Source organism: Nesoenas mayeri (genome assembly GCF_963082525.1).
Source record: "Nesoenas mayeri genome assembly, chromosome: 23".
Lineage (NCBI taxonomy): Eukaryota > Metazoa > Chordata > Aves > Columbiformes > Columbidae > Nesoenas > Nesoenas mayeri.
In genome coordinates, this window is record NC_137574.1 from 1787350 (window position 1) to 1811082 (window position 23733).

The window sequence follows — 23733 nt, forward strand, 5'->3', positions numbered from 1 at the left end:
ATCACCGCCGGTTCCATCCCCCCCCCGCCTCCATCCCCCCCGGTTGCATCACCCCCCGCCACCGTCACCACCATCGCCGCCCCCGCCGCCACCGCTGGCCCCGGAGCCGCCATGGCCTCGGCGCCCCCCCCGGACAAGTGTCCCTTCAAGAAGCGGGGCAGCCTGCAGGCCCCCAGCCCCGCAGGTGAGCCCCCCCCAAAATAACCCAAAACACAGCACCCCACGGCTGGGGTTGAGCCCCCTCCCCCCGCCCCGCAGGGTCACGCCAGACCCGGGGGGTGATGCAGTGTAGGGGGTTGGTGTGCGTGTGTATTTCGGTGCGGGGGGGAAGGTGTTTGGGGGTGTTTTGGGGTGCTGCGCCCATCCCCGTGGTGCCTGGGCTGCTCTGGGAGCTGGTGGGTGCCGGGGTGTCCCGTGTGTGCCCCCCAGCGCGGGGCGGGGGGGCTCTGCGGCAGAGCCTGGCCCAGCGGGGGGGCGCGGGGGGTGCTGGTGTTGGGGTGTCAGCTCAGCTGGCACCGTGGTTCTGCGGCAGCGGGTGCTCGGGGGGTCTGGTGACACCGGAGGTTGTGACACACGGTGGGCAAGGTGGCACCCGGCTGGCGCTGCTGCTGCTGCTGCAGGGCTGCTTTGGCAATGGGGGGGGGCACAGGACACCCTGGGTGTCACCATGCACAGACCATGCCCTGGGTGACACCGGTGCCATCCCTGATTAACCCCTCCCTGCCCGGGCGGGGGGTCTGGCCCCCCAGCTGAGGCTGTCGCGGTGTTGCAGAGCTGCGGGGGGGGCTGGGGTCCCGGCCCCTGCAGTCGGCGCGTTCCCTGCCCGGGCCCCCCCACTGCCTGAAGCATTTCCCCGTGGACCTGCGCACCTCCATGGACGGCAAGTACAAGGAGATCGCCGAGGTGGGTCCCGTGCGTGGGGTCTGTGGGGGGGTCTCACCTCCATCCTTCCCCCTCCCAGCCTCTCACACCCACCACCCCAAACCCTCCTTCCCCCCCGCCCTCCCAGCTCAGCCGGGGACACGGCACAGAACACCCTGGGTGTCACCGTGCGCCAAGCCCTGGGTGACACCGCTGCCACCCCTGCTCTTACTGGTGGCCCCAGTTTAACCAGCGGAGCTTGCTTTCTATCCCCCCTCATCCAGGTCCATGGTGGGGTCGGGCAGCGAGAGCGGTGGGTGCCGGGGGGGACCCAGAGCTACCTCCGCGGTGGGGAAACTGAGGCAGGGGGCTGAGCCCGGCCGCAGCTCGTGACAGGGCTGCTCCGGGCAGGAGCTGTTCTGCCGCTCGCTGGCCGAGAGCGAGATGCGCACGGCGCCGTACGAGTTCCCCGAGGAGAGCCCCATCGAGCAGCTGGAGGAGCGGCGCCAGCGCCTTGAGCGCCAGATCAGCCAGGACGTCAAGTAAGCCCGGGTGTGTGTGGGGGGGTCGTGTGTGTCCCCCCGCAACCGTGGGACAGGGTCCCCACGCGGGGACAGGCCACCCGGGGGGCTGTCGGTCCTGTGTGCCAGCTCTGTGTCCTCTGGCTGTTGCGCTTGGTGTTTGTCGCCCGTTTTAATTTGAGATTTTTTTTCTGGTTTCTGTGTGGTTTTTGTTGTTTCTGGCATTAACGGGGTGTTTTCTCTCCCCGGTCCCTTTCTCCCCCCATCCCGCCGTCCCCCCCTCGCCCCGCCGCCGCCTGCTTGTCCCCAGACTCGAGCCCGACATTTTGCTCAGAGCCAAACAGGACTTCTTGAAAATTGACAGTGCCACGGACTTACAGTGAGTGTCCGGCTCGGTGCCACCAGCCGGGGACACGGCGGGTATCAGGGACACCCCCAGCCCCGCTATGACCCGGCCTCCCCGCACCGCTCCCCCAAAAACATCCCAAAGGTCCCAACCCGGCTGCTCTCGCTGACACTGAAGGGTCAATGCACTCAGGGCGGGTTTGGGGGGGCTTGGGGTGAGCTGGGGGGGTCCCAGCCCCGCTGGTGGCTGGGGGTCCCATCCTGGCCCTGTCACCCCCGTGTCCGGGGGGTCCGATGCTGCGTGTCCTCCCTCCTGTCTCCGCTTGGGAGTTGTCTCTGTCACGAGTTATTTTGTTCTCTGTCCTCCCCCCGCCAACGTTTCGTTGTGCCCATGTGGGGCTGGGGGATGTGTCTGTGGGGGGACACAGTGCCACCACCAATGGGGACATGGGTGGCACCCAGCTGCTCAAACCTGGTGGTGGCATCTCTGGGGACACTGTCACCCTCCTGCCACCCCAGGGCTGGGTGCTGCTGCTCCGGGGGGACACGGGGATGGGGACAGACCGTGTCACCGTCTCAGCAGCCGCCGTCTGTACCCACAGGCTCTTCAAGGAGCAGAACGAGGACCTGGTGGACCATGTCCCCAAGGAGCGGGAGGCGCTGCTGGAGCGGGAGTTCCAGCGAGTCACCATCTCCGGGGAGGAGAAATGTGGGGTGAGCCCCCCCAAAGAACCCCCCGGGACCCCATGTGGGTTTTCAAGGTGTCACCCCACACCTTGGCCTTGGTTTATTTTGGTGTCCCCCTCCCCAGGTGCCTTTCACGGACCTTCTGGACGCGGCCAAGAGCGTGGTGAAGGCCTTGTTCCTGCGGGAGAAGTACATGGGCCTGTCCCTGCAGAGCTTCTGCAAAACCACCGCCCGGTTCCTGCAGGAGCTCTCGGAGAAGCCCCTGGAGACCCGCGGCTACGAGGAGGTGACCGAGACCCCCGTGGCTGCCGGTGAGCGGGACCTCATTGGAACAGGCTGCCCAGGGCAGTGCTGGAGTCGCCATCCCTGGAGGGTTGGACAGACGGACATGAGGTTCTCAGGACATGGGACAGTGCTGGGCTGGGGAACGGGTGGACTTGATGATCTTGAGGGTCTTTTCCAACCAAAATGATTCTATGACTCTACACGTGTCTCCTTGGCTGCCTCCCCGCTGCAGATGCCCCTGTGCACCCCCCCTTTGCGGAGCAGCACCCCTACGAGACGTGGGACCCTCAGACCATGCCGGCTGACCTGGGATTTGGGCTGAAGATGGTGGACGGCGTGGTGCACGTCTACACCAAGCAGGACCCCACCGATAAGTGAGTCTCGAGGCGCGGGGGCAGCCGCTCGTGGGGGTGATGAGTTTGCGGGGGGTCAAGAGGAGCCTGCTGGGCCCTGTCCCCGTGTGTGACCCGCCTCTGTCCCCTCCACCAGGAGCACGGAGCTGGACCTGCCGTACCCCGACCTGCAGGAGTTCATCGCCGACATGAATTTCCTTATGGCTTTGATCATCAACGGGCCCATGTAAGGAGAAGAGTCCCACTGTGGGGGTGTCCTGGGGGGACAGGACCTTGGGGACAGCCCAGAAGACGTGGTGGTGGCTATGACACATGGTACGGGTACAGCTCCCATGTCCGTGTGTCCATCCTTGCACAGGGAGGAGGGTCCAAGAGTCCAGAGCTGTGTCCCCTCATCCTCGTGGGCACGAGCCTTATGGGGCTGGATGTTCTCCCTCCTGTCCCCAAAACTGACCCCCCCTCCCCGCTTCGGGCAGCAAATCCTTCTGCTACCGCCGGCTGCAGTACCTGAGCTCCAAGTTCCAGATGCACGTGCTGCTCAACGAGATGAAGGAGCTGGCGGCTCAGAAGAAGGTTCCCCACCGCGACTTCTACAACATCCGCAAGGTACCCCCGGGTTGTGGTGGGGGGTCCCGGCTTGACCGGGGGGCACTGAGGGCTGAGTGTCGCGTCCGGCCGTGCAGGTGGACACCCACATCCACGCCTCGTCCTGCATGAACCAGAAGCATCTCCTGCGCTTCATCAAGCGGGCAATGAAGAAGCACCTGGATGAAATCGTCCACGTGGAGAAGGGGAAGGAGCAGACGCTCAAGGAGGTCTTTGAGACCATGAACCTCACCGCCTACGACCTGAGTGTGGACACGCTGGATGTCCACGCGGTACGGGGGCAGCCCTGAGTCCTGCGGATGAGCAGGACCTGCAGCTCATCGCTGCGTGGGGTGGGGGATCTTCTGCAGGGGATGGGGGGTGCTGGGGTCTGTGGATAGGGGTGTTGTGGTGGCTCTGGGGTGACGAGGGGTCTCGGCTCACATCTGCGTCCCCCCCGCCAGGACCGCAACACCTTCCACCGCTTCGACAAGTTCAACGCCAAGTACAACCCTATCGGCGAGTCCATCCTGCGGGAGATCTTCATCAAGACAGACAACCGCATCTCGGGGAAGTACTTTGCCCACATCATCAAGGTGACCCTCCGCATCTCCCTCCCTCTGATGCCCATGATGGTAATGCCACCCACGTCCCCTTTCCTGCTGGCCAAGGGGTGACGCTTGCCCCTCGTCGGCAGGAGGTGATGTCCGACCTGGAGGAGAGCAAGTACCAGAACGCCGAGCTGCGGCTCTCCATCTACGGCCGCTCCCGGGACGAGTGGGACAAGCTGGCCCGTTGGGCCGTCAACCACCGTGTCCACTCCAACAACGTCCGCTGGCTCGTGCAGGTTCCCCGGCTCTTGTGAGTGACGAGGGGGACAGATCCCTCAACCGCAGCCGTGTCCTGAGTGGGGACACCAAGGACACCCCACTGCTGGCTGGGGCGGGGGAGGAGCTCTGAGCGGGGTCTGTCCCCTGCAGCGATGTCTACCGGACGAAGAAGCAGTTGGCCAACTTCCAGGAGATGCTGGAGAACATCTTCCTGCCCCTCTTTGAGGCCACCGTCCACCCTGCCCAGCACCCGGAGCTGCACCTCTTCCTGGAGCACGTGAGCACCGTGGGCTGGCACAGGGACACCGGTGACACCCACAGTCGCCAGCCTGGCCCTAGATCTCCTGTTGGGGGTGACCGTCCCACCCCGGGGTTGTTTCTGCTGCAGGTAGACGGCTTTGACAGTGTGGATGATGAATCCAAACCAGAACATCACATCTTCAACCTGGACAGCCCCTTGCCGGGCAACTGGGTGGAGGAGGACAACCCGCCCTACTCCTACTACCTGTACTACATGTACGCCAACATGACGGTGCTCAACCACCTCCGGCGGTAAGGACACCCCCGCGGACCTCCAGGTGGCCTGGCGGGGGTCGGATGGTGACGGTCACCCCCCTGTTGCAGGAAGAGAGGTTTCCACACCTTCGTCCTGCGCCCGCACTGCGGTGAGGCCGGTCCCATCCACCACCTCGTCTCGGGCTTCATGGTCTCGGAGAACATCTCCCACGGCTTGCTGCTCCGCAAGGTGAGCGGGGCCGGAGGGTGTCCGGGGGGTGTGTGTGTGTTTGGGACCCCCCCTCACCCTGCTGTCCCCCCCAGGCTCCGGTCCTGCAGTATCTCTACTACCTGGCGCAGATCGGCATCGCCATGTCCCCCCTGAGCAACAACAGCCTCTTCCTCAGCTACCACCGCAACCCCCTGCCCGAGTACCTCTCGCGGGGGCTCATGGTCTCCCTCTCCACCGATGACCCCCTCCAGTTCCACTTCACCAAGGTGAGCGGGTGTTTGGGGGCCACAGGCTGCTGTCCCCCCCAAAAAAACGGCTATGGGGTGGTCACCAGCCAAGCCACAGTGATGGGACAGAGTTGGTGGTGACCAGGTGCGCTCTGGAGGATGTGGATGGTCCAGAGAGAGTGGGAGAAGCTGGGGACCCCCATGAGGGGGTGCTGAGGCTGCGTGTCCCCCCCCAGGAGCCGCTGATGGAGGAGTACAGCATCGCCACCCAGGTCTGGAAGCTCAGCTCCTGCGACATGTGCGAGCTGGCCCGCAACAGCGTCCTCATGAGCGGCTTCTCCCACAAGGTAACGGGACCCCAGTTCCCACTGGGACCCCCCGCACCCCACGGTTGGGTACTGACAGCACCCAAGGGTGCAGGGCAGCTGTGGGACCTTCTCCTTGGTCTTGGCTTGTGTCAGCACTGGTTTGGCGGCAGGGCAGTGACTGTCCCTGTGCTGGGCACTGCGGGGGCCAAACCTCGAATCCTGGGCTCAGTTTTGGGCACTTCACAACAAGAAAGATCTTGAGGTGCTGGAGCGAGTTCAGAGAAGGGAACGGAGCTGGGGAAGGAGGAGAAGGATGTTGAAGTTGGGCATTGGGGAAGATTTCTGCCCAGAAAGGGCTGTGGGGCATTGGAACAGGCTGCCCAGGGCAGTGCTGGAGTCACCATCCCTGGAGGGCTGGACAGACGGACATGAGGTTCTCAGGACATGGGGCAGGGGTGGGAGAATGGGTGGACTTGATGATCTTGAGGGTTTTTTCCAGCCACAACGATGCTCTGGTTCTCCCCAGGTGAAGAGCTACTGGCTGGGCCCCCACTACCTGAAGGAGGGTCCCGAGGGCAATGACATCCGTCGCACCAACGTCCCCGACATCCGCGTCAGCTACCGCTTCGAGACGCTGTGCCAGGAGCTGACGCTCATCACGCAGGCGGTGCAGAGCGCCGAGCTGGAGACCATCCAGGAGGAGGACGCGCTCACCATCACCACCCCCCTGCCCACCCACTGACCCCCCGGCTCCTGTCGCTGGTGCCCCTCCAGGGCTTCGCTGCCGTCCTCCTCCTGCTACCTCCCGCCCTGGGGAGGGGACATGGGACATCCCCCCTGCTGTCCCCAGTGCCACCGTAGGGGTTGGGGTTTGCTGGGTTCTCTCCGTTTCTTGGTGTTTTCTTTTGTTTCGTTGGTTTGTTTTGTGTTTTTTAAACCGGTATCTCCTCCCTTGGTTGGTCCCCTCTGGGCTTGGTGGCGCTGGGAGAGGTTAGAGGAGGTGACATAGGTACAATGGGGGCTGGCTTCACCCTCCAGGCTCAGGATGTGGTGACAGGTTGGGGGACATCGGTACTGGGCGTGGGGATGTTGTGGGGGGACATTGCGGGGAAATGTGGGTCCTGATGCTTTTTAATCGCTGGCCCCTCTCTCCGTCTGTGTTCTCCCCATGGTGACATGGGGACAAGCCAAGTGGCACCATCCTCCTCATCTCCATGGAGGGAAGGCAAAGGGGCCGCGGTGACTTGTGTTCCCGTCCCCCGCACTCCCAGGAGCTGTTTTGTGGCCCGGATCGGGCCCCTTCCTGGTGGGACATCACCCTGTCCCTGTGTCCCCACCACCCCGCTCCTGCCCCCCCGCGCCCGGAGCGTGGCTGACGCTTCCGGGAAAACGTGATGGCGACTACAAAACCCACAAAACTTAAAAAAGAAGCATGAAAAATAAAGTATTTAAGTACGTAAATTGAAGTGTGTGTGTGGGGGGGGGGGGGGGGGTCGCAGCCCCAGAGGGAAACTGAGGCAGCAAGAGGGGGGTTCCCACGTATGGTTTAGATTTGGGAAGGGGGTGTGTCACCTGCGCCCGGCTCGGGAGGGGGGGGACGGGAGGGAGGGGACAGGGGCGGGGACAGGGAGGGTGCTGGGGTGGCCCTGTCCGCTCCCGCGCCCAGAGCCGGAGCTGGTGGCACCATGGTGGTCACGCTGGGGTACTGGGACGTGCGTGGGGTGAGTGTGGGGGGGCAGCACCCCGCTGGGGGGGGGTCCCACATTGAGGGGTGCTGAAGGGGGGTTGCTGTGTCCCCCCAGCTGGCCAATCCCATCCGCCTGCTGCTGGAGTACACGGGGACCCCCTACGAGGAGCGAAAGTACCGGCCGGGACCAGGTGAGAGGGGCGAGCGGGGTGTCCCCCCGGGGTGTCCCTGTCCCCGGGGGCGGCCCCCCGGGGTGTCCCTGTCCGCAGGGGTGTCCCCGTGTCCGTCGCCCCATTTGTGCTGCGTCAGGGGAGGGGAATCCCCCTATTTTGCAGCGGGAAGCGCAGCCGTCAGGTGGCTTGTAGGGTTGTGGGGCTGGGAGGGTTAATGGGGGGTGGGAGGATTGTGTGCAGTAGCAGGTTTTGGGGGTGCTGAGTCTGGGGGGGGTTATGGGTAAGGTTGGGGGTACCAGGTTTGTAGGGGTGTAAGGGTTGGGAGGTAGCGGGGTTATGGGGGTACAGGGGTTGGTGGTGGTTATGGGGGTCACAGTGTTATTGGGGTGCAAGGCTTGTGGTTGGTGCCAGGGCCAAGGGGGTGCCAGGTTTATAGGGGTGCAAAGGTGGGGGGTACAAGGATTTACGGTGTGCCTCCTCCCCGCCGCGGACCATGTCCCCTGCTCAAAGTCCTTTACCTGCCCGCAGTGTGTTGGGGACGGGGCTGACATGTGGCTGCTCCCGGGGTACAGTGGGGACCCCCCATTGCTTACATCCCCCCACCATGAATGAGCCAAAACGGGGATCTGGGGGTGCCCCTCTTAATTTCTCCCCCCTCCCCAGCCCCTGACTTTGACCGCACCGAGTGGACCAACGAGAAGGAGAAACTGGGCCTCGATTTCCCCAATGTATGTGATGGGGGGGGAATATGGGAGGGGGGGCATGTGGGGGCACAGGGCTGACCCCCCATGACACCCCCCTCCAGCTGCCCTATCTCATCGATGGGAACACCAAGCTGACGCAGAGCAATGCCATCCTGCGCTACATCGCCCGCAAGCACAACATGTGTGAGTGCTGGGGGGACACGGGGGGGGCACAGCACCGAGGGGGTGTCCCCGGGTTGGGGGGCTGATGTCCCTGTTGTCCCCCCGCAGGTGGTGAGACCGAGGAGGAGTGGCAGCAGGTGGACCTGCTGGAGAACCAGATCACGGATTTACGGATGTCCTTCATACTGCTCTGCTACAGCCCCGACTTCGTGAGTACCCCCGGCTGGGGCACATGGGGGCCGAGCCCCCCCACCCCAAGGGTGGCGTCCCCAACCCTGCTGGGGACATGGGGACAAGGGGGGTGAAGCCACAACCAGCGCGGGGTGTGCGCTGGGGTGCCCCCCTTGCCTGGGTGGTGCCCCTGGGGTGCTGGGTTGTTTTTATTGGGGGGAGCAGCCCCCAACCCAGCTGTGCCCCTCCCAGGAGAAGCTGAAGCCGGGCTACCTGGAGCAGCTGCCGGCGAAGCTGCAGAAGCTGTCGCAGTACCTGGGCTCCCGGCAGTGGTTTGTGGGAGACAAGGTAGGTTGGGGGGTGCTGGGGGTTTTGGGGGGTATCCCGGTGGGGACTGACCCCCCCGTGTTGTGTCCCCCCCAGATCACCTTTGTGGATTTTCTGGCGTACGACGTGCTGGACCAGCAGCGCATGTTTGCCCCCGACTGTCCTGAGCTGCAGGGGAACCTGGGCCGGTTCCTGCAGCGCTTCGAGGTGAGTGGGGACATGTTGGGGACACCCTGTTGTCACCCACTCCGTCCCCGACACCCCAGTGTCCCTGTCCTGGCCATCCTTGTGTCCCCATCCTTGAATCCCCAGTGTCTCCATCCCCAAGACCCCTGTGTCCCCATCCCTATCCCCAGCACCCCAATGTCTCTGTCCCCATCCCTGACACCCCAGTCTCTCCAACCCCATCCCTGACACCCCGGTGTCCCTGTCCGTGACACCTGGGTGTCCCTGTTCCCCCCACAGGCGCTGGAGAAGGTCTCCGCCTACATGCGCTCGGGGCGCTTCATTAGAACCCCCATTTACTGGCCCACGGCGCATTGGGGCAACACCAAGGAGTAAATGGGGGTGCCCCCCCGTTTCGCCCCCAGCCTCTCCCTTGCAGAATAAACCTGGGGGCTGCCCCTTGTCTGGCTGCTGTGTGGAGTGCATTGAGCTACCGTGGGATGCAGGGGAGGGTGGGGGCCATGGGGACCCCTCATTTTGGGGGAGTACCTCTTGGAAAGGTAACGGGGCAGGGGGGGGGGGTATTGGACCCTCCTGCACCCCAGAAGCGGGGAAGCCATTCCCCCCACGCTCCCCCCAAAGAAACGTCATGCATCACCGCCCCATGTAGACTGCGGGGTCCAAGGGGGGGCCCAGGATAGTGAGACTCTGGGAGGGCAGAAAGGGTGTCCCCCACGGAGCTGGGGGGGGTGGGGGGTGGTCACAGAAACACTGGGGGCACCCAGTGGGTTGTGGGGTCCCCCCATGCAGCTGGGGGGCTGCAGAGCCCCCAGAATAAGGGGAACCCCCATACGCACTGTGGGGTCCAAACGATGCCCCCCCAGACCCGTGTCTCTTTAAGACCTCCCTAAGCCCCGCCCCCGGGAAAGGGCGGGTCCGCCGCCGGCGCGGGATGTCACGTGCAGGGGGGCGTGGCACAGATCGGCTCTCGCGGCCATGGCGGTTTTGGGCTATTGGGACATTCGCGGCGTGAGTCGGGGGGGCTGAACCCTTCCCCCCCTCCCCCCCCGGGATCCTCTGCTGGGGGGCAGCGGTCTGACCCCCACACAGCCCCCCAGAGCTCCCGCCCCCCTTCCTGGGCATCCCGCTCGTCTTGTGGGGGTCCCGTGGGGTTTTCCCGGCTCTGGGCGGGGGAGTCCCCATGCACGTGGAGGGAGGGTCGTGGGGATCTCCGTGGTCTTGGGGGGGGATGTGGGGGTCCCCCGTGCATGTGGAGGGGCCCGTGGGGTTCCCCTGGCTCTTGGGGGGGAGCTGCGGGGGTCCAAATGTCCGGGGTCGGGGGGCTATGGGGGTCCCTGCACGTGTTTGGGGGGAGGCTTGGCTTTTTGAGGGCACTCTCTGGGTTGTAGGGTCCCCCATGCCTGCGCGGGGGCGTGGCTGGGGACATTGGGGCGCATGGTGGGAGGAGGGGTGTATTTTGGGGGGGGGTCTCACTGGCCCCTGCCGCCCCAGCTCGCCCACGCCATCCGCCTGCTCCTGGAGTACACAGAGACACCCTACGAGGACAAGCTCTACAGCTGCGGGGAAGGTGAGGGGGGGCAGGGGGGCCCCCGTCTCATCCTTGAGCTTTCCGGGTTTTGGGGGTGCACATGGCATCGCCCAACACTCCCCCCTCTTCTCCTTCCAGCTCCCGACTACGACAAGAGCCAATGGATCAACGAGAAGGAGAAGCTGGGGCTGGACTTCCCCAACGTAGGTGGTCTCCATGCTGGGGGGGGTGTGGGGGTGCCCCGGTGTCCCCATACCCCAGTGTCCCCACGCCTTGATGTCCCCTCCAGCTCCCGTATTTCATCGATGGGAACACCAAGCTGACGCAGAGCAACGCCATCCTGCGCTACATCGCCCGCAAGCACAAGATGTGTGAGAGCTGCGGAACCTTGGCCTTGGGCTTGGGCTGGGCTTGGCTTAGGCTTGGAGTAGGGTTGGGTGGGGCTTAGATTTGAGGTTGGTTTCCGTTTGGATTTGGGATGGGCTTGGAGTTACTTGGCCTTGGATTGGGAGCAGAGTTGGAGTAGGGCTGCAGTCAGGGTTAGGCTGGGTCTGGCTTAGTCCTGGTCGGGGTTAGGCTGGGTTTTGGAGTGCCCCCCAGCAGCACTGTCCCCCGCAGGCGGTGAGACGGAGGAGGAGCTGCTGCGTGTGGACATGCTGGAGAACCAGATCATGGATTTCCGCATGAGCCTGGTGATGGTCTGCTACAACCCCGACTTTGTGAGTGTCCCCGTGCCACGGGGCCCCCCTGCCGCGTCGGGGACCCCTGTGGGGACAGTGCTGTCCCCGGGGGTGAGGGGACCAGGGTGCCCACCCCACTCTTCCTGTCTCTCCTGCAGGAGAAGCTCAAGCCGGGTTACCTGGAGCAGCTCCCAGGGAAGCTGAAGCTTTTCTCCAACTTCTTGGGGGACAGAAAGTGGTTTGCGGGGGAGAAGGTACAAGTGGGACCTGGTGAGGGGCTTGGGGGGGCAGGGAGGGGGTTTGTCCTCACCGTGTCCCCCCCGTGTCCCCAGCTCACCTTCGTGGACTTCCTCATGTTCGACGTGCTGGAGCAGAACCGCATCTTTGAGCCCAAGTGCCTGGAGCCCTTCAAGAACCTCAAGGACTTCATGGAGCGCTTTGGGGTGAGCTGGACCCCTCCATCCTGGTCCCTGGGCGGGGGGACAGGGTGGGACAGGTCCCTGACACCCCCTTTGCCCCCCCAGGCCCTGGAGAAGGTGGCTGCATACATGAAGTCCAGCCGGTTCCAGAAGATGCCCATCAACAACAAGATGGCCAAGTGGGGCAACAAGAAGGAGTAGTGGGGGGGGCACTGACCTGACCCCCCTGCACCCTCCATCGCGGAGTGGGGGGGCACCACCTACATGCAGCCCCCAATACAATAAAGTACTTTAGATGTGGCACCCTGACCCCCCCTCCCGAGTGCTGTGTGCTCCCCTGGACCCCCCTGGCTTGGCCAGGTTTGGGGAAACACAAGCTCAGGGCTGCAGTGTCCCCAGGGCGCCCCTTCGCTCCCCTGGGACCCCTCCCTAATCGTTAGCACATTCCTGCTCACTAACGAGGCAGCGCTGGCAAAGGTGGGGGGGGGGCTTGGTGCCCTGCCTGCGGCACAGAGCTGGGTGGGCTGGGGACAGCCCTGTCCCCTGGGCCCCCCTTGCTGCCACCACCCCCCCCAGGACACAAGGGGCTGCCCAGGATGCGGACTCAGAGGTGTCCCCTGGGCGCTGCTGGGGGGACACGCTGTGTCCCTCTCCCTGCGCTGTTCCCTGTCCCCCTCCCTGCCCCACTGGGCTGGCCCACAGGTGACACAGGGACTGTGGTTCCTCCCCCTGCTGTCACTCTCTTTATTTCCAACAGCGGTTGCTTTACATATAGTGGGGTGCACACACATCTCACGGTACCCCCCCATGCCCCTGTGGGGGTGCCTGCCCCCCACTTTGCCGGGGGGGGGTCTGGCAGAGCGTCTCCCGGGGTGGGGGGTCCAAGTGTCATCAGTGGCTTTAGGGCAGATGTGTCCCCTAACCTCCCAGGAGTGGCTCTCCATCCTGGGGGGGGTGTGTGGGGTGAACCCCCCCAGTCCTGCGGTGCCGGGGATGCTCCATCCATGGTGGGGACAGTTGGGGACACGGTGCCAGCGTGGCCTTGGTGGCTCAATCCCTGGGGCTCATCTGCAGGGGAAGGGAAATGAGAATTTTCGGGGAGGGAGGGGGGAGCTGGGTTGTGGAGGGGGGGGGTGCAGGGCCGGGGGGGGGTCCCTCACCCCCAGGGATGTCCTGATGGGGGACAGCTTGAAGAGGACACGCCGCCACTCCTCGGGACACACGGCCTGCAGCTCCGCCGGGCTCATCTGCAGCAGCTGCTGCCCCGTCAGCACCCCCAGGCACCGCACCGTGCTGGGGACGGACAGACGGACAGACAGACGGTCAGCCAGGTATGCGTGTCCCCCCTCAAAATGGAGTCCCAGGGTTCGGGGGGCTCCAGGGTCACCTACATGCGCTGGAAGCCCTTGTCCTTCAGCCAGGCTGTCACCTCCGCCGGCGAGGAGTCGGGGTGCAGGTTGGGGGGGCTCTCCTGGAGCTGGGGACAAAAGGAGGGGACAGGGGGAGTCCCCTGCCACCCCCTCCTGGTGACAGGGCGGGGGGAGGTGACACCCACCTGGCTGTTGCTGTGTCCCCCGCCTCCGTGCCCCAGGGGCTCCAGGATGTTGCTGGGGACATAGCCCCTGTCCCCCCGCCCGTCCTGCACCAGCCACCACTTCTTCTGCGGGTCCAGGACCTAATGGGGGGTGGTGACATGGGGTGGGGAGGTCAGCACCCTGCTGTCACCCCCTTCCAGGACGCCACCCATGGGGAGACCCCCCAGTTTGTACCTGCAGCGTGTCCCCCATCCTGACGCTCAGCTCCTGCGGGTTCCTGGCCTGGAACTCGTACAGCGCTCGCACCATCTCCTGCGCGGGGAGGGGGGGACTGGGGATGGGGGGCAGGACATGAGCACTCGGGGGGGATCGGGTTCTGCCCCCCAGCCGCACAATGGGACGATGGGGACACTCACCCTTGGTCGCGGTTGTCCCTCCAGCTGGTGGCTGGTGACTGTGGGGGAGCAGAGTGAGCATGGAGAGGGAGTTGTGGAAACTGAGCCATCCTGTCCTCTCCCTTGTGCTGTACCTGCTGCACTGGGGGGGGCAGCCACCCGTCCGAGAACACGGGGGTGTAGGGGGACACCCCCTCGCCGTTGGGGTACTCTGCCCTGTGATGAGTAAGTCAAATGAGTGGTGGTAGGGCCCCCCAAAGCCAAACCCCCCATGGTGTAAGGGGGGCTGGACCCCCACCTGCTCCTGTTCCAGGCAGGGCCGAGGGTTTTCCAGGTGCCGTAGTGCTCGGGGTGCAGCGTCTGCTCCAGCAGCTCCACCGCCCCCGGCTCCAGCAGCGGCGCCTCCACCTCCCGCGCCAGGTTGGGGCTGGGGCTGTGGGCCAGGACCTGCGGGGGACACGGGGTGACACCCGGACATGCCGCGGGGGGGTCCCCGTGCTGCTCAGCCCTGGATTGGGGGGTGGGACCGGCTTTTTGGGGGCACTCACGAAAGAGAGGGCGGTGAAGATGAGGTGCAGCAGCTCCGGGGGGGTCGGTTCACTCACGTGCTGGTAGGTCCTGCCCTGCATGGGGAGGGGAAAAGGGGTCCCCATGCAGCCCCCACTGTCCCCACAGAGCCCCCCCATCCCCACACAGCCCCCCAGACATGCCAGGTATGTCCCCAAGCCATTGGGGTCACCTCCAACCCAAGGGGACTCACCATGAGGTTGAGGGTGTATTTCACCTTCTGGAAGAAGTCCACGTAGTCGCCCTGGGGGGGCAGAGCTGGAGGGGCAGAGAGGGGGGGCTGGCACCGGGGTGACCCTCCAGCCCCCAACCAATGGTACATTTCCCCCCTCACCACCTTGCTTCTTCTTCTTCTTCTTCACGTTGGTGTTGGCCGAGCCCAGCGCTGCCTTCAGGCGGCTGATGAAGAGGTCCAGCTCATCCAGCACGTGGTTGAGGATCTCCTGGATGGAGATGGCCCAGGATGGGACCCGGTGGGTGCCGGTGCCGGTGCCGGAGGGGGCACTGGGGGTGTCCCCATCCAAGGATGTGTGGGATGGGACTTACAACATCTCGGTCCACCTCGGTGATGACCCGGGCTGGGGGCCTGATCCGTGACGTCAGGGTGTCCTGGAAGCCTGGTGACAGCAGAGGGTCCCAGCTCTGCTCCCCCTCACCCCGCTCCCACTTTGGGGGAAACTGAGGCACACCCCCCCCCCCCCCCCGCCGTGACTCACTGTAGTCGGAGGGGGGCAGCCCACGCTGGGGGGTTGCGGGGAGGTCGGGCTTGGGGGTCTCTGCCCAGCGCTCCGGGGCCGTGTAGTACGGGGGGGGCAGGCTGAGCGGCGTGTCCAGGCTGTTCTGGGGTCTGCAGAGGTGGGGAGGGGGTCAGGTGGGGTGCTGAGCCTGGGGAAGGGGTATGGGGGTGCAGGGGGCCTATCCCTGTGGGGATGGGGGGGCTTAAGTCCAGAGATGGGGTATGGGGGTGGGAAGTGGGTATAGGGGTGTGGGGGGCTCTGTGCCCATGGGGATGGGGTAGGAAGGGGGGCTGAGCACAGGGATGGGGTAATGGGGCAAAAGCGGGGGGGAGCCCCTCCAGGAGGGTGGGGGGATCTCTGGAGGAGAGCAGGCAGAACAGGGGCTGTACCCATGGGGTGGGGGACACAGGGGCAGCATGGAATTACCCTCCCCAAGCTTAGGGGGGCGCACTGGGGGGCCAGGCCTGTCTGTCTCCAGGGAGAGGGTGAAGAACCATGTACCCCCCCTTACCTGTGCCCGTAGTGACCCCTCTGCTCCTCCTTCCGCTGCTTCAGCAGCTTCTCCAGGCTGCTCCTCAGCATCTCTGCCTGCACAGAACCACCACCATCAACCCCCCCAACCCTGGGGTGCTGCCCCCCGCCCACCCCAGGACTCACCCCCGGCTGCTCGCACTGGAAGAGCAGGACGCTGCTGCCGGGGGGGCTGCGCTCCTGCACGCTGATGGTCAACACCGAGTCGTAGCTGCAGGTGTCCAGCGCGGCCGAGCAGCCCTGGACGCTGCCCAGCGGGTAAACGTCCAGCTCCTCCTGCCGGGGCACACGGGGCGCTCAGCACCCCCAGAATGGCCGGGAGGGGTAAAGGGCTAAGGAGGTGCACGGTTAGAGGGGGGCAAGGGCATGGGGGCTCGTAGGTTTGGAAGGGTTAATGGGGGGTGGGAGGATTGTGTGCAATAGCAGGTTTTGGGGGGGTTATGGGTAAGGTTGGGGGTACCAGGCTTGTAGGGGTGTAAGGGTTGGGAGGTAGTGGGGTTATGGGGGTACAGGGGTTGTTGGTGGTTATGGGGGTCACAGTGTTATTGGGGTGCAAGGCTTGTGGTTGGTGCCAGGGCCAAGGGGGTGCCAGGTTTATAGGGGTGCAAAGATGGGGGACGTAGCAGGATTAATGGGGTGCCATGGCTGGAGCGGGTGTAGGCGCCAAGGGGGTGCAAGGGCCATTGCGGGGGGGTACCAGAGCTGGGGGAACACCCGATTTACAGGGGTGCTGGGCCTGCAGTGGGTGCCATGGCCAAGCTGGGTGACATGGCCGGGGGGTACAGGCTTTGGGGGGCACCAGGCTTTTTGGGGTGCCATGGCCAGGGGGTACCTTGCTCTCCACATCCCTCAGCACCAGGTCCTGGTCCCTGACGTGCAGGATGATGTTCTGTCCCCAGACTTTGCCCTGGGCGTCCAGCAGCTTGAGCCGCGCCAGACAGTCCTCGGCGCTGCGCAGGTCCCGCTCCAGCCGCAATGTCAGCAGGTGCTGGGGGGACACGGTGCCGCTGTCACCAGGTTACCCGCTGCCACCCCATGCTTGGCAAACCAGGACCGCTCTGGTAAGTTTGGGGAGGACTCAGGGTGGTTTGGGGGCTCCTACCTCGACGTGGTGCTGGAAATCACTTTGGGGTTTGAGCAGGTTCTGGACGTAGTCCTTGCGCTGGTCTGAGGGGACACATGGGGTCAGGGGACAGGGACAGGGTGGGGACAGGAGCAGGGGATTTAGGGTGCAGCCGGTAACTCACTGTAGATGCTTTTCCCGCTGGGGCGGGAGAAGTTATTGGGGTGTCGCGGTGCAGAGCTGTCATCATATTCGCTCCTGGATGGATGGACAGATGGACACTCGTGCCTGCACGTGGTCTCCTGTCCCCACCCAGCCCTCAGGGGTCCCACAGGTGGGGACACCACCCCCAACTGAGTACTCACCGGGCCAGGGGGCTGCTCCAGCGGCCGAAGGGCTCTCCCATCTTGCCGGGGTCCTGGATGGGCATGGTCCTTATGTCACCCCCAGTGTGTCCCCAACCACCTCCTGTACCATCGTCCCCGTCCAGGAGGGTGTCATCCCCTGCAGGACCCCCCTGCCCACCCCTCTCCAACCGTCCTGTCCCATCCCGGCCCCGGGGGATACACCCAGTGGCTGGAGCCAACCCCCCTGTGTCACTAGATGGGGTCCCTGTCCTGGGGGACACCCGTGTCCCCCCGCTCACCCCAGTCCCCGTGCTGCTGACTCGGCCGCCCAGGCTGGGAGTGCGCAGGGGAGGGTGGCACAGGTGGGGACAAGTGCTTGACGTCGGCACCGCACCCGCCTGCTCTTTGCCCCGTGGTGGCTGCTTTGAGGCAGGGCGGGGGACAGGGACAGGGACAGGGAGGGGGACAGGCACCTGCCACAGCCGCCACCACCCGCCTCACCCCGGGGTGGCCAGCCTGTCCCTGACCCGGCGCTGAGCTTTGGTGACATCCCGCATGGCAGCACCCACCCTCTGTCCCCGTGCCCGGCGGGTGACCCCGGCTCGCCCCGAAACTCCGCCGGGACAACCGTTCCAGGGTGGTTTGTGACACGGAAGGGGACGGATCTGGGTGGGTTAAGGCTGGTGGCAGCAGGGTCACTGTCCCCAGCGCCCTGGGGTCACCTTGGGTGTCCTGCCCTGTCCCACAGGGTCTCCTTTGCTGGATCTGTCCTTGGCACCCACAGGAGCATCAGGGACAGCTCTGTCCCCTTTGTCCCCACGGCGGGGGGACACTGGGGGCCATGTCCATGGGATCAGGGTGACCCAGAGGCCCTCCCTGCCCAGCACAGCGAGGTGGGATTTGGGGTCATTTTGAGTCCTTTGGGCTCATTTTGAGCCTTTTGGCTTCTCTGGGCTGGTCCTGGTGCAGCTTGAGGGGGGTGATGGGTCAGCTGAGGTCACTGTGTCCCCAAGGGTGTCACTGGCTGCATGGGGTCCCATCTGTGCCCCTCCCGTCCCGGATTGACCCCTTCTCTCTATTTTCTTGGCAGGTTTTGGGGCCAAACTGTCCCCACCGCAGAGGGACCATCCTGCACCCCAGCGTGTCACCCAGCGCAGGCGGTGACACCCCTTCGGGGGTGTTTGGGGACCGTGGGTGCGCAAGTACGAGCAGAACCGAGAGGACAAGGTGGGGCGAGCTGGAAACGGACCCCAGAGAGCGGGGAGGGGGCGTCGGCGCTGGGGTCGTGCCTCAGTTTCCCCATTTCAGGGAGGGGCCGGGTGCGGTCCCCTCCGCGGCCACAGGGGGGCAGCACGTCCGCACATCGCCCTTGTCCCCAGATGGGTCACACCCCCCAGATGTGAAGCCTCTCATATATAGGGCCCCAGATGTGCCCCCGGTGCCACCCCAGGTCCTGCTGGCACCACCGACCACACCAGGGTCCCTGGCGCTGGGGACATTTGGGTGACACTTCTTGGAGTGGGGGGACACAAGCGCTGTTGGGCAGGAGGAATCCGGCTCTTTATGGCACCCGTGGGTGGGGGGTGGGTTTGACCCCCGTCCCCCGGCAGCACCCACGGCACGGGCAGGACCGTCCCCATCCATGTCCCCCGCTCCGCGGGGACAGGACGCTCGCCCCACCCCTCCCAGCTCCTCCCAGTCACCCCACTGGGTAAACTGGGAATGGCGCCAGCTGCAGAAATAGAAAATCATCTCATTTTTATCTTTTTTCCTCTCCATTCCTGGCCAGAGGTGACACCTCCCTGCGCAGCCCCACAGCTGCTGTGTCCCCCCTCGCCCTTCCCAGGCTCGGGAAGTCCCCAGGGGCCACCAACTCCCTTGGGAAGAGCCCAGGGTGACGCCAAAGCCTTTTGCTGTTTGGGGTTTAGAAACCCCCAGTGTCAAAACCAGTGAATTTTCCTCAAAATGCAGCAATTCTGGGGAGAAAAATGGCCCCATCCTGCACTCCCTGTAAAGCTGCTGCAAGGGGACACCCTGACCCACCAAGGGGACAGCCTTGGGGACACAGCCGGATGCCCCGTGGGGACAGGATCAGCCCCCACCTCCAGGGACAACCCGGGGCTGGTGCAGATTTGGGGGTGCCCAGGCGAGGCGGGGGACTTTGGGCCACCAGTTCCTGGAATTGCCGGTGACACATCGCTCCCGGCCAGGTGCCACCGGGGCCGCGGTGGCAGCTGTGGCTCTGGGCGCCGGCCAGCGGCACAAACCGCCGGCCAGCCGGGATCCGTCCCCACGTCACCGAGGCCGAGCGCGGGGCGGACCGCGGTGTACCCGGACCTGCCGCCTAATTGATGGGGACCAGCGGCTCCCCGTCATTTTGGGGACATGTGGGGATGGTTTAACCCCTCGGGAGCTGGGAAGTTGTGTCGGGTTGTTCTCCCCCAGGCTGGAGGGACAGGACAGCGTGTCACAGCCCCCAGGGTCGGGATGTCACTTTGGTGATGCCCAAACCCACAAGTCCTCTGTGGGGTCTCTTTGGTGGTGACGGTGACAAGCTGATGTCCCAACCATCACGGTGACCAGGCTTGGGTGCTGATTTGGGGTGACACTGGGGAGTTGGTGCAGCCCTGGGAGCCATTGTGGGGTCCCTGTCGCCATATAGGGTCCCTGTCACCATGTGGGGTCCCTGTCACCCTGTGGGTCTCTTTGCCATGGGGACTCTCTGGGGGCTGCGTCTCCCGCTCTGCCACCCCCGAGGTCCCATCTCGGTGTCCCCACCAAACCTTTCACTCCCTTGGGAATGTTCTCGGCGTCACCCAAAGTCCCCTGGGGGTGCCAGCCCTGAACCCCGTGCCCCGTGGGGCGTCCTGGTCCCTATTGCTGCGGGCTTCCCCGGTTTTGCCGCTGGGTCCCGTCTCTTCGGAGGAACAGGGTGAAATCTCTGGGGCTTTTCTAGCCTGTCGGCTTTGCAAAACTCCCCCCAGTGACACCCTGAGGGTTTGCAGAAGCAGCACCCCAGAAACAAGCCGCCTCCTCCACTTTTCAACCTGCTGCTCATCAGTTCTTTTCCCTCTCTCGTTTCCAGAGGGTGATATTTTACCTCCCGAGAAGCAGCCGGTCCCACGGTTTTGGCCACACAGATGGGAAAAGCATCTCGCTTTTGGGGTGAAGAGGGAAAAGCGGTGTCCCCATGGCCACCCCTGTTTGTGTGGGACCCGTCCTGCTTCGCTCCCCACCGTCCCCCATCCCGGCACCACATCCCAGCCACATCCTGGGGAATTCCAGAGGTGGTGGGGACCGAAAGGGTTTAATTAGAGGTGACGAGGCCATGCAAATGAGCAGGTGGCAGCTGCTGTGAAATCCTGGAGGCTTCGGAGGTGCCGGTTGGTGTTTCCCACGCTGTGGGTGCTGGGTGGGATGGGTGCTGGGTGGGATGGGTGCTGGGTGGGAGCAGACGGAGATGGTTGGGAACCCAAACCCATTCCCATGGACCGATGCCGCAAGATTTGCCTTTACACATCAAGTCTGGGGCCACCATGAGGAGGATGATGATGAGGGGGAGGATGATGATGAGGAGCATGATGATGATGAGGATGGAGTCAAGCGGCACAACCGATAGCGTTTCCAGGGAAAAGACCTTTCCAGCTTCATCTTTCCAGGGCGGGCGGTGAACAAGGTGGCACACGGGTGACAGCAGCACATGATGCTGAGCTGGTCGGGGGGTGTGATGAGCCGTTCCCTTCCCGAGTTGCTGAGTCAAGGCTCCCAGTGACCGCGTGGGCGGTGGGATTGATTTGGGAGCCACCAAGGAGGTCCCTGGCCGGGGACAGGCGAGGAGCGTGCCACCGAGCACGGGTTCGTGTGCCGCGCTCGGTGGAGAAGCTCCGGAGGAAATTGTGAAAGGGCGAGCAGGCACTGGCTGCGTGGGGCGCGGGGAGATGAACCATGAGCTGGGGGGGAAACCATGGCGGGAGGTTCTTTGGGCATTAGACGGGTGGGCTCTTCATCACACATCATCAGTTGCGGTGGGTTCCTCCTCAAATGTCGTTGGTTGTGGTGGGTTCCTCCTCAAATGTCGTCGGTTGTGGTGGGTTCGTCCTCAAATGTCATCGGTTGCAGGGGGTTCCTCTTCACATATCATCAGTTGCGGTGGGTTCCTCCTGACATGTTATCAGATGAGGTGGGTTCCTCCTCACATGTCATCAGATGAGGTGGGTTCCTCCTCACATGTCATCGATTGCGGGGGGTTCTTCCTCCCATGTCATCGGTTGGGGTGGGTTGCTCCTTGTGTGTCATCAGATGTGTCCTCAACATGGTACCTCGGGGGTGGGAGTTGGGTAAAAGGTGGTTGCAAAATAGCTGGGAAGAGGGAATTGAGGCAGGATTAGGAGCACTACAAGGTGTTTTAAACTGAATCCCAACTCCTACCATCAGGTGGCATCTGCCACACTTGCCCATGGTCCCAGATGCCATGGGAGATATGAGACAAGCGTCTGGGTGCCCCAAGTCCCTCAGCACCACTTCCAGACCAACACAGTCAGGGCTTTCTGGGGCAGGAACGGCTCCTTTTTCCCTGAAATGCGTCTGTTTCCTGCCAGAAAATGTCATTCCATCGATGAATACTTGGGATGGGAAATGTTCGACCTTCCCTGTTGTTCGGCTCCCATGGGAAGCTGCTGGGGAGGAGGAACTCTTGGCTCACCCGTCCCATTCAGCCCAGTACAGCTTCTGCTGGATACTGGGAGGGACGTTTGCCTGGATGCCATGAGTGTCCAAGACCATTTACCCGCCAGCAATGGGGTTGATCATGTCCTAAAATTGCTCTAACTCAGCTTTTGGAGAAGAATTTCCAAATCTCAGAAGGCCTGGACGCTCTTCCTTTGTTTTGGCACGTCTCTGGTCTCTTCCCATCCAGAAACCTCAGGCGACATCTTCAATGTGAACTCAACCAAAACCTGGTGCTTTTTCCTCCTGGTTTGAAGGTGTTTGATGGCTGTGTCACTGGTGGAAGAGGCAAAGGTAAGGGGGCAGCAAACCTAAGTGATTCACTGATGGTTTTGAAGATAATCCATCCCTACGGGTCCCCAGGTCCCTCATCATCAAGAGCTGGAGAAGAGAAGCTGCAAGGCAAAGGGACTCTGTGTCCCTCATGGGTCATTTTTGCCATCTGAGCATCTCCTGCTCCTTGGTTCAGCCTCCCAAGTGGCTTTTAAGGGACAGGCAGGAGATGAAGGCCAAGTCCACAAAGCTGGGAGATGGCTGATGTCCCGCAGATGCCACCAGCAGCTTCCTGGGGTGACAGAGTGACCTGTATCACTGCTCATGGGGGACACAGATGGTCCTGGAGGGACGTTGTGAGTCTCAGCTGGTGTCTGCAGATTTTGACCTCCCCGGTGTTCTCTGGTCTGGTTGGAGATGCCTTGGCCAAGGGGTCCATGAGCCACCTCGGGGTCTGGCAGGTGGAGATGTCACCAGGGTTGGGGTCCAGGTGCTGCAGGGTGTCCATCGCGTCCTCCAGCGCAGGTGGGTGAACGTGGGGCAGCAGCTGGGACGGGTCGGGTCTGGGGACACCCCGGCCCATCCAGAGGGACCATATGGCTCCGGGTGCTGAAACGGGGCAGTTGGCTTGAAAGGGTCAACTTGCATTGAAATAAAATAAATAGAAATAAGATAAGATAAAAATATAAAGTAAAAAAGATAAGATAAAATAAAAAATAAGATAAAATAAAAGAGATAAAATAAAATAATGCAACCAAGCAGCCTGCTTGTGGCTTTCAGAGCAGTGCAGCCCCCAACCCTGGGGGGCTGTGCCAGCCAGGATGCTCCGTATGAAGCCATCGCCTTTGAAGCTGGTTTTGATGGTTTTTTGTGTGTGTTGGTTTTTTTTTTTGGCTATTTATTTTAGTTATTTATAACTTTCTTCCTTTTGTTTTTAATTTTCAAGCAGCATCTTGTTGCTCCGGGCAGGACCCAATACACCCGGCCCCGGCACGCAGGCTGCATCTCCAGACCTCCAAAAGCAGGATCTGCAGGTCTCGGGGGACACCCAACGGTGACCCCGCACCAGGAGAAAGGGGCTTGGGAAGGGGCGTTTGAGCTGGACTGGAGGGGTTAAGCTCGGCTCTTGGGAAGAGCCGGCTCCGGTCCAGCCTGAGTAAGCCCATCGCTCCGGCCAAAACCCGTTGCGGGGTGGATTTTTTTGGGGCTGTAAACAGCATTTCTCGACGGTGCCGCACGACCCGCGGGGCCGGCGGCGCTCGGACCAGGAGACGTTTTGATAACGTTTGTTAATTTAAGAGCTGGCAAGAGGCGCTGGGATGGGAACCGCAGAGGAGGTGGTTTTACTGGGGGGGTCTGCGGCTGCCCCATCCCTGCTGCCGCTTTGGGGTCAGATTTGGCAACCCCGCGGGTGGGCCGGAGGGGTTTGCGGTGTCTGGCCGAACCATCCCAGCTATTCCCAAACACCCGCCTGGACCACCCCAAATTTTGGGGGCATGGCAGCAGCCGGTTGTATCACACTGGGGGGGATGCTGGTGTCACCGCCGGTCCCCTGGGCACGGCGAGGCGCGGTGGAGGTGGCCGGAGGGGTTAAATCTCCTCCTCCTCTCCAGCCTGAGTAACCTCAGCACGCTGCCAAAATCCTGCTCGGTGCTGGGAGCCGGCGCAAGGGCTTTTTCTGCTTTAGGAGCGATGCCGGACGCCTGGCACAGCACCTGCGGGGGTGCGGAGCGGGGAACGCATCCCAGCACAACCTGACCTTGGTTTGGTGATGCCAGCACCCCAAAACCCCGC

At 63.5% G+C, this 23733-nt stretch overlaps 4 protein-coding genes across 5 annotated transcripts; 3 read left to right on the forward strand and 1 right to left on the reverse strand.

The window, feature by feature from the left end:
• Positions 1 to 858: 858 nt before the first annotated feature.
• Positions 859 to 6471, forward strand: AMPD2 (adenosine monophosphate deaminase 2; the record flags this gene model as incomplete). The annotated part of the gene is made up of 17 exons (XM_080358367.1): positions 859 to 903; positions 1273 to 1403; positions 1693 to 1761; positions 2330 to 2441; positions 2539 to 2725; positions 2932 to 3073; positions 3189 to 3278; positions 3529 to 3658; positions 3736 to 3930; positions 4102 to 4233; positions 4335 to 4498; positions 4618 to 4744; positions 4856 to 5019; positions 5092 to 5212; positions 5287 to 5460; positions 5658 to 5768; positions 6256 to 6471. Exons 1-17 carry the CDS (start codon positions 874 to 876, stop codon positions 6469 to 6471), a joined length of 2295 nt encoding a protein of 764 aa, XP_080214493.1. The 5' UTR covers positions 859 to 873.
• An 858-nt stretch (positions 6472 to 7329) lies between these two features.
• On the forward strand, positions 7330 to 9587 carry LOC308049030 (glutathione S-transferase 2-like). Its single transcript, XM_080358425.1, has 8 exons — positions 7330 to 7450; positions 7532 to 7607; positions 8253 to 8317; positions 8395 to 8476; positions 8564 to 8664; positions 8879 to 8974; positions 9050 to 9160; positions 9419 to 9587. The coding sequence occupies exons 1-8, from the start codon at positions 7415 to 7417 to the stop codon at positions 9512 to 9514; spliced, it is 663 nt and encodes a 220-aa protein (XP_080214551.1). The 5' UTR covers positions 7330 to 7414; the 3' UTR covers positions 9515 to 9587.
• Positions 9588 to 10093: 506 nt separating this feature from the next.
• On the forward strand, positions 10094 to 12075 carry LOC308049027 (glutathione S-transferase Mu 3-like; the record flags this gene model as incomplete). 2 transcript variants are annotated; one of them, XM_080358419.1, is made up of 8 exons in its annotated part: positions 10094 to 10147; positions 10631 to 10706; positions 10806 to 10870; positions 10957 to 11038; positions 11286 to 11386; positions 11506 to 11601; positions 11680 to 11790; positions 11872 to 12075. In XM_080358419.1, the coding sequence occupies 8 exons, from the start codon at positions 10115 to 10117 to the stop codon at positions 11965 to 11967; spliced, it is 660 nt and encodes a 219-aa protein (XP_080214545.1). In that variant the 3' UTR covers positions 11968 to 12075. The 2 variants fall into 2 exon arrangements, with proteins under 2 accessions (XP_080214545.1, XP_080214544.1); XM_080358418.1 differs by having other exon boundaries at positions 10115 to 10147; positions 10631 to 10870.
• A 741-nt stretch (positions 12076 to 12816) lies between these two features.
• EPS8L3 (EPS8 signaling adaptor L3) lies at positions 12817 to 17024 on the reverse strand (the record flags this gene model as incomplete). Its single annotated transcript, XM_080358201.1, has 18 exons — positions 12817 to 12834; positions 12927 to 13059; positions 13158 to 13441; positions 13536 to 13632; positions 13718 to 13755; positions 13831 to 13912; positions 13995 to 14143; positions 14245 to 14319; positions 14457 to 14521; positions 14598 to 14706; positions 14810 to 14880; positions 14980 to 15110; positions 15512 to 15588; positions 15658 to 15807; positions 16364 to 16519; positions 16634 to 16698; positions 16779 to 16852; positions 16960 to 17024. 18 exons carry the CDS (start codon positions 17022 to 17024, stop codon positions 12817 to 12819), a joined length of 1839 nt encoding a protein of 612 aa, XP_080214327.1.
• Positions 17025 to 23733: the final 6709 nt, after the last annotated feature.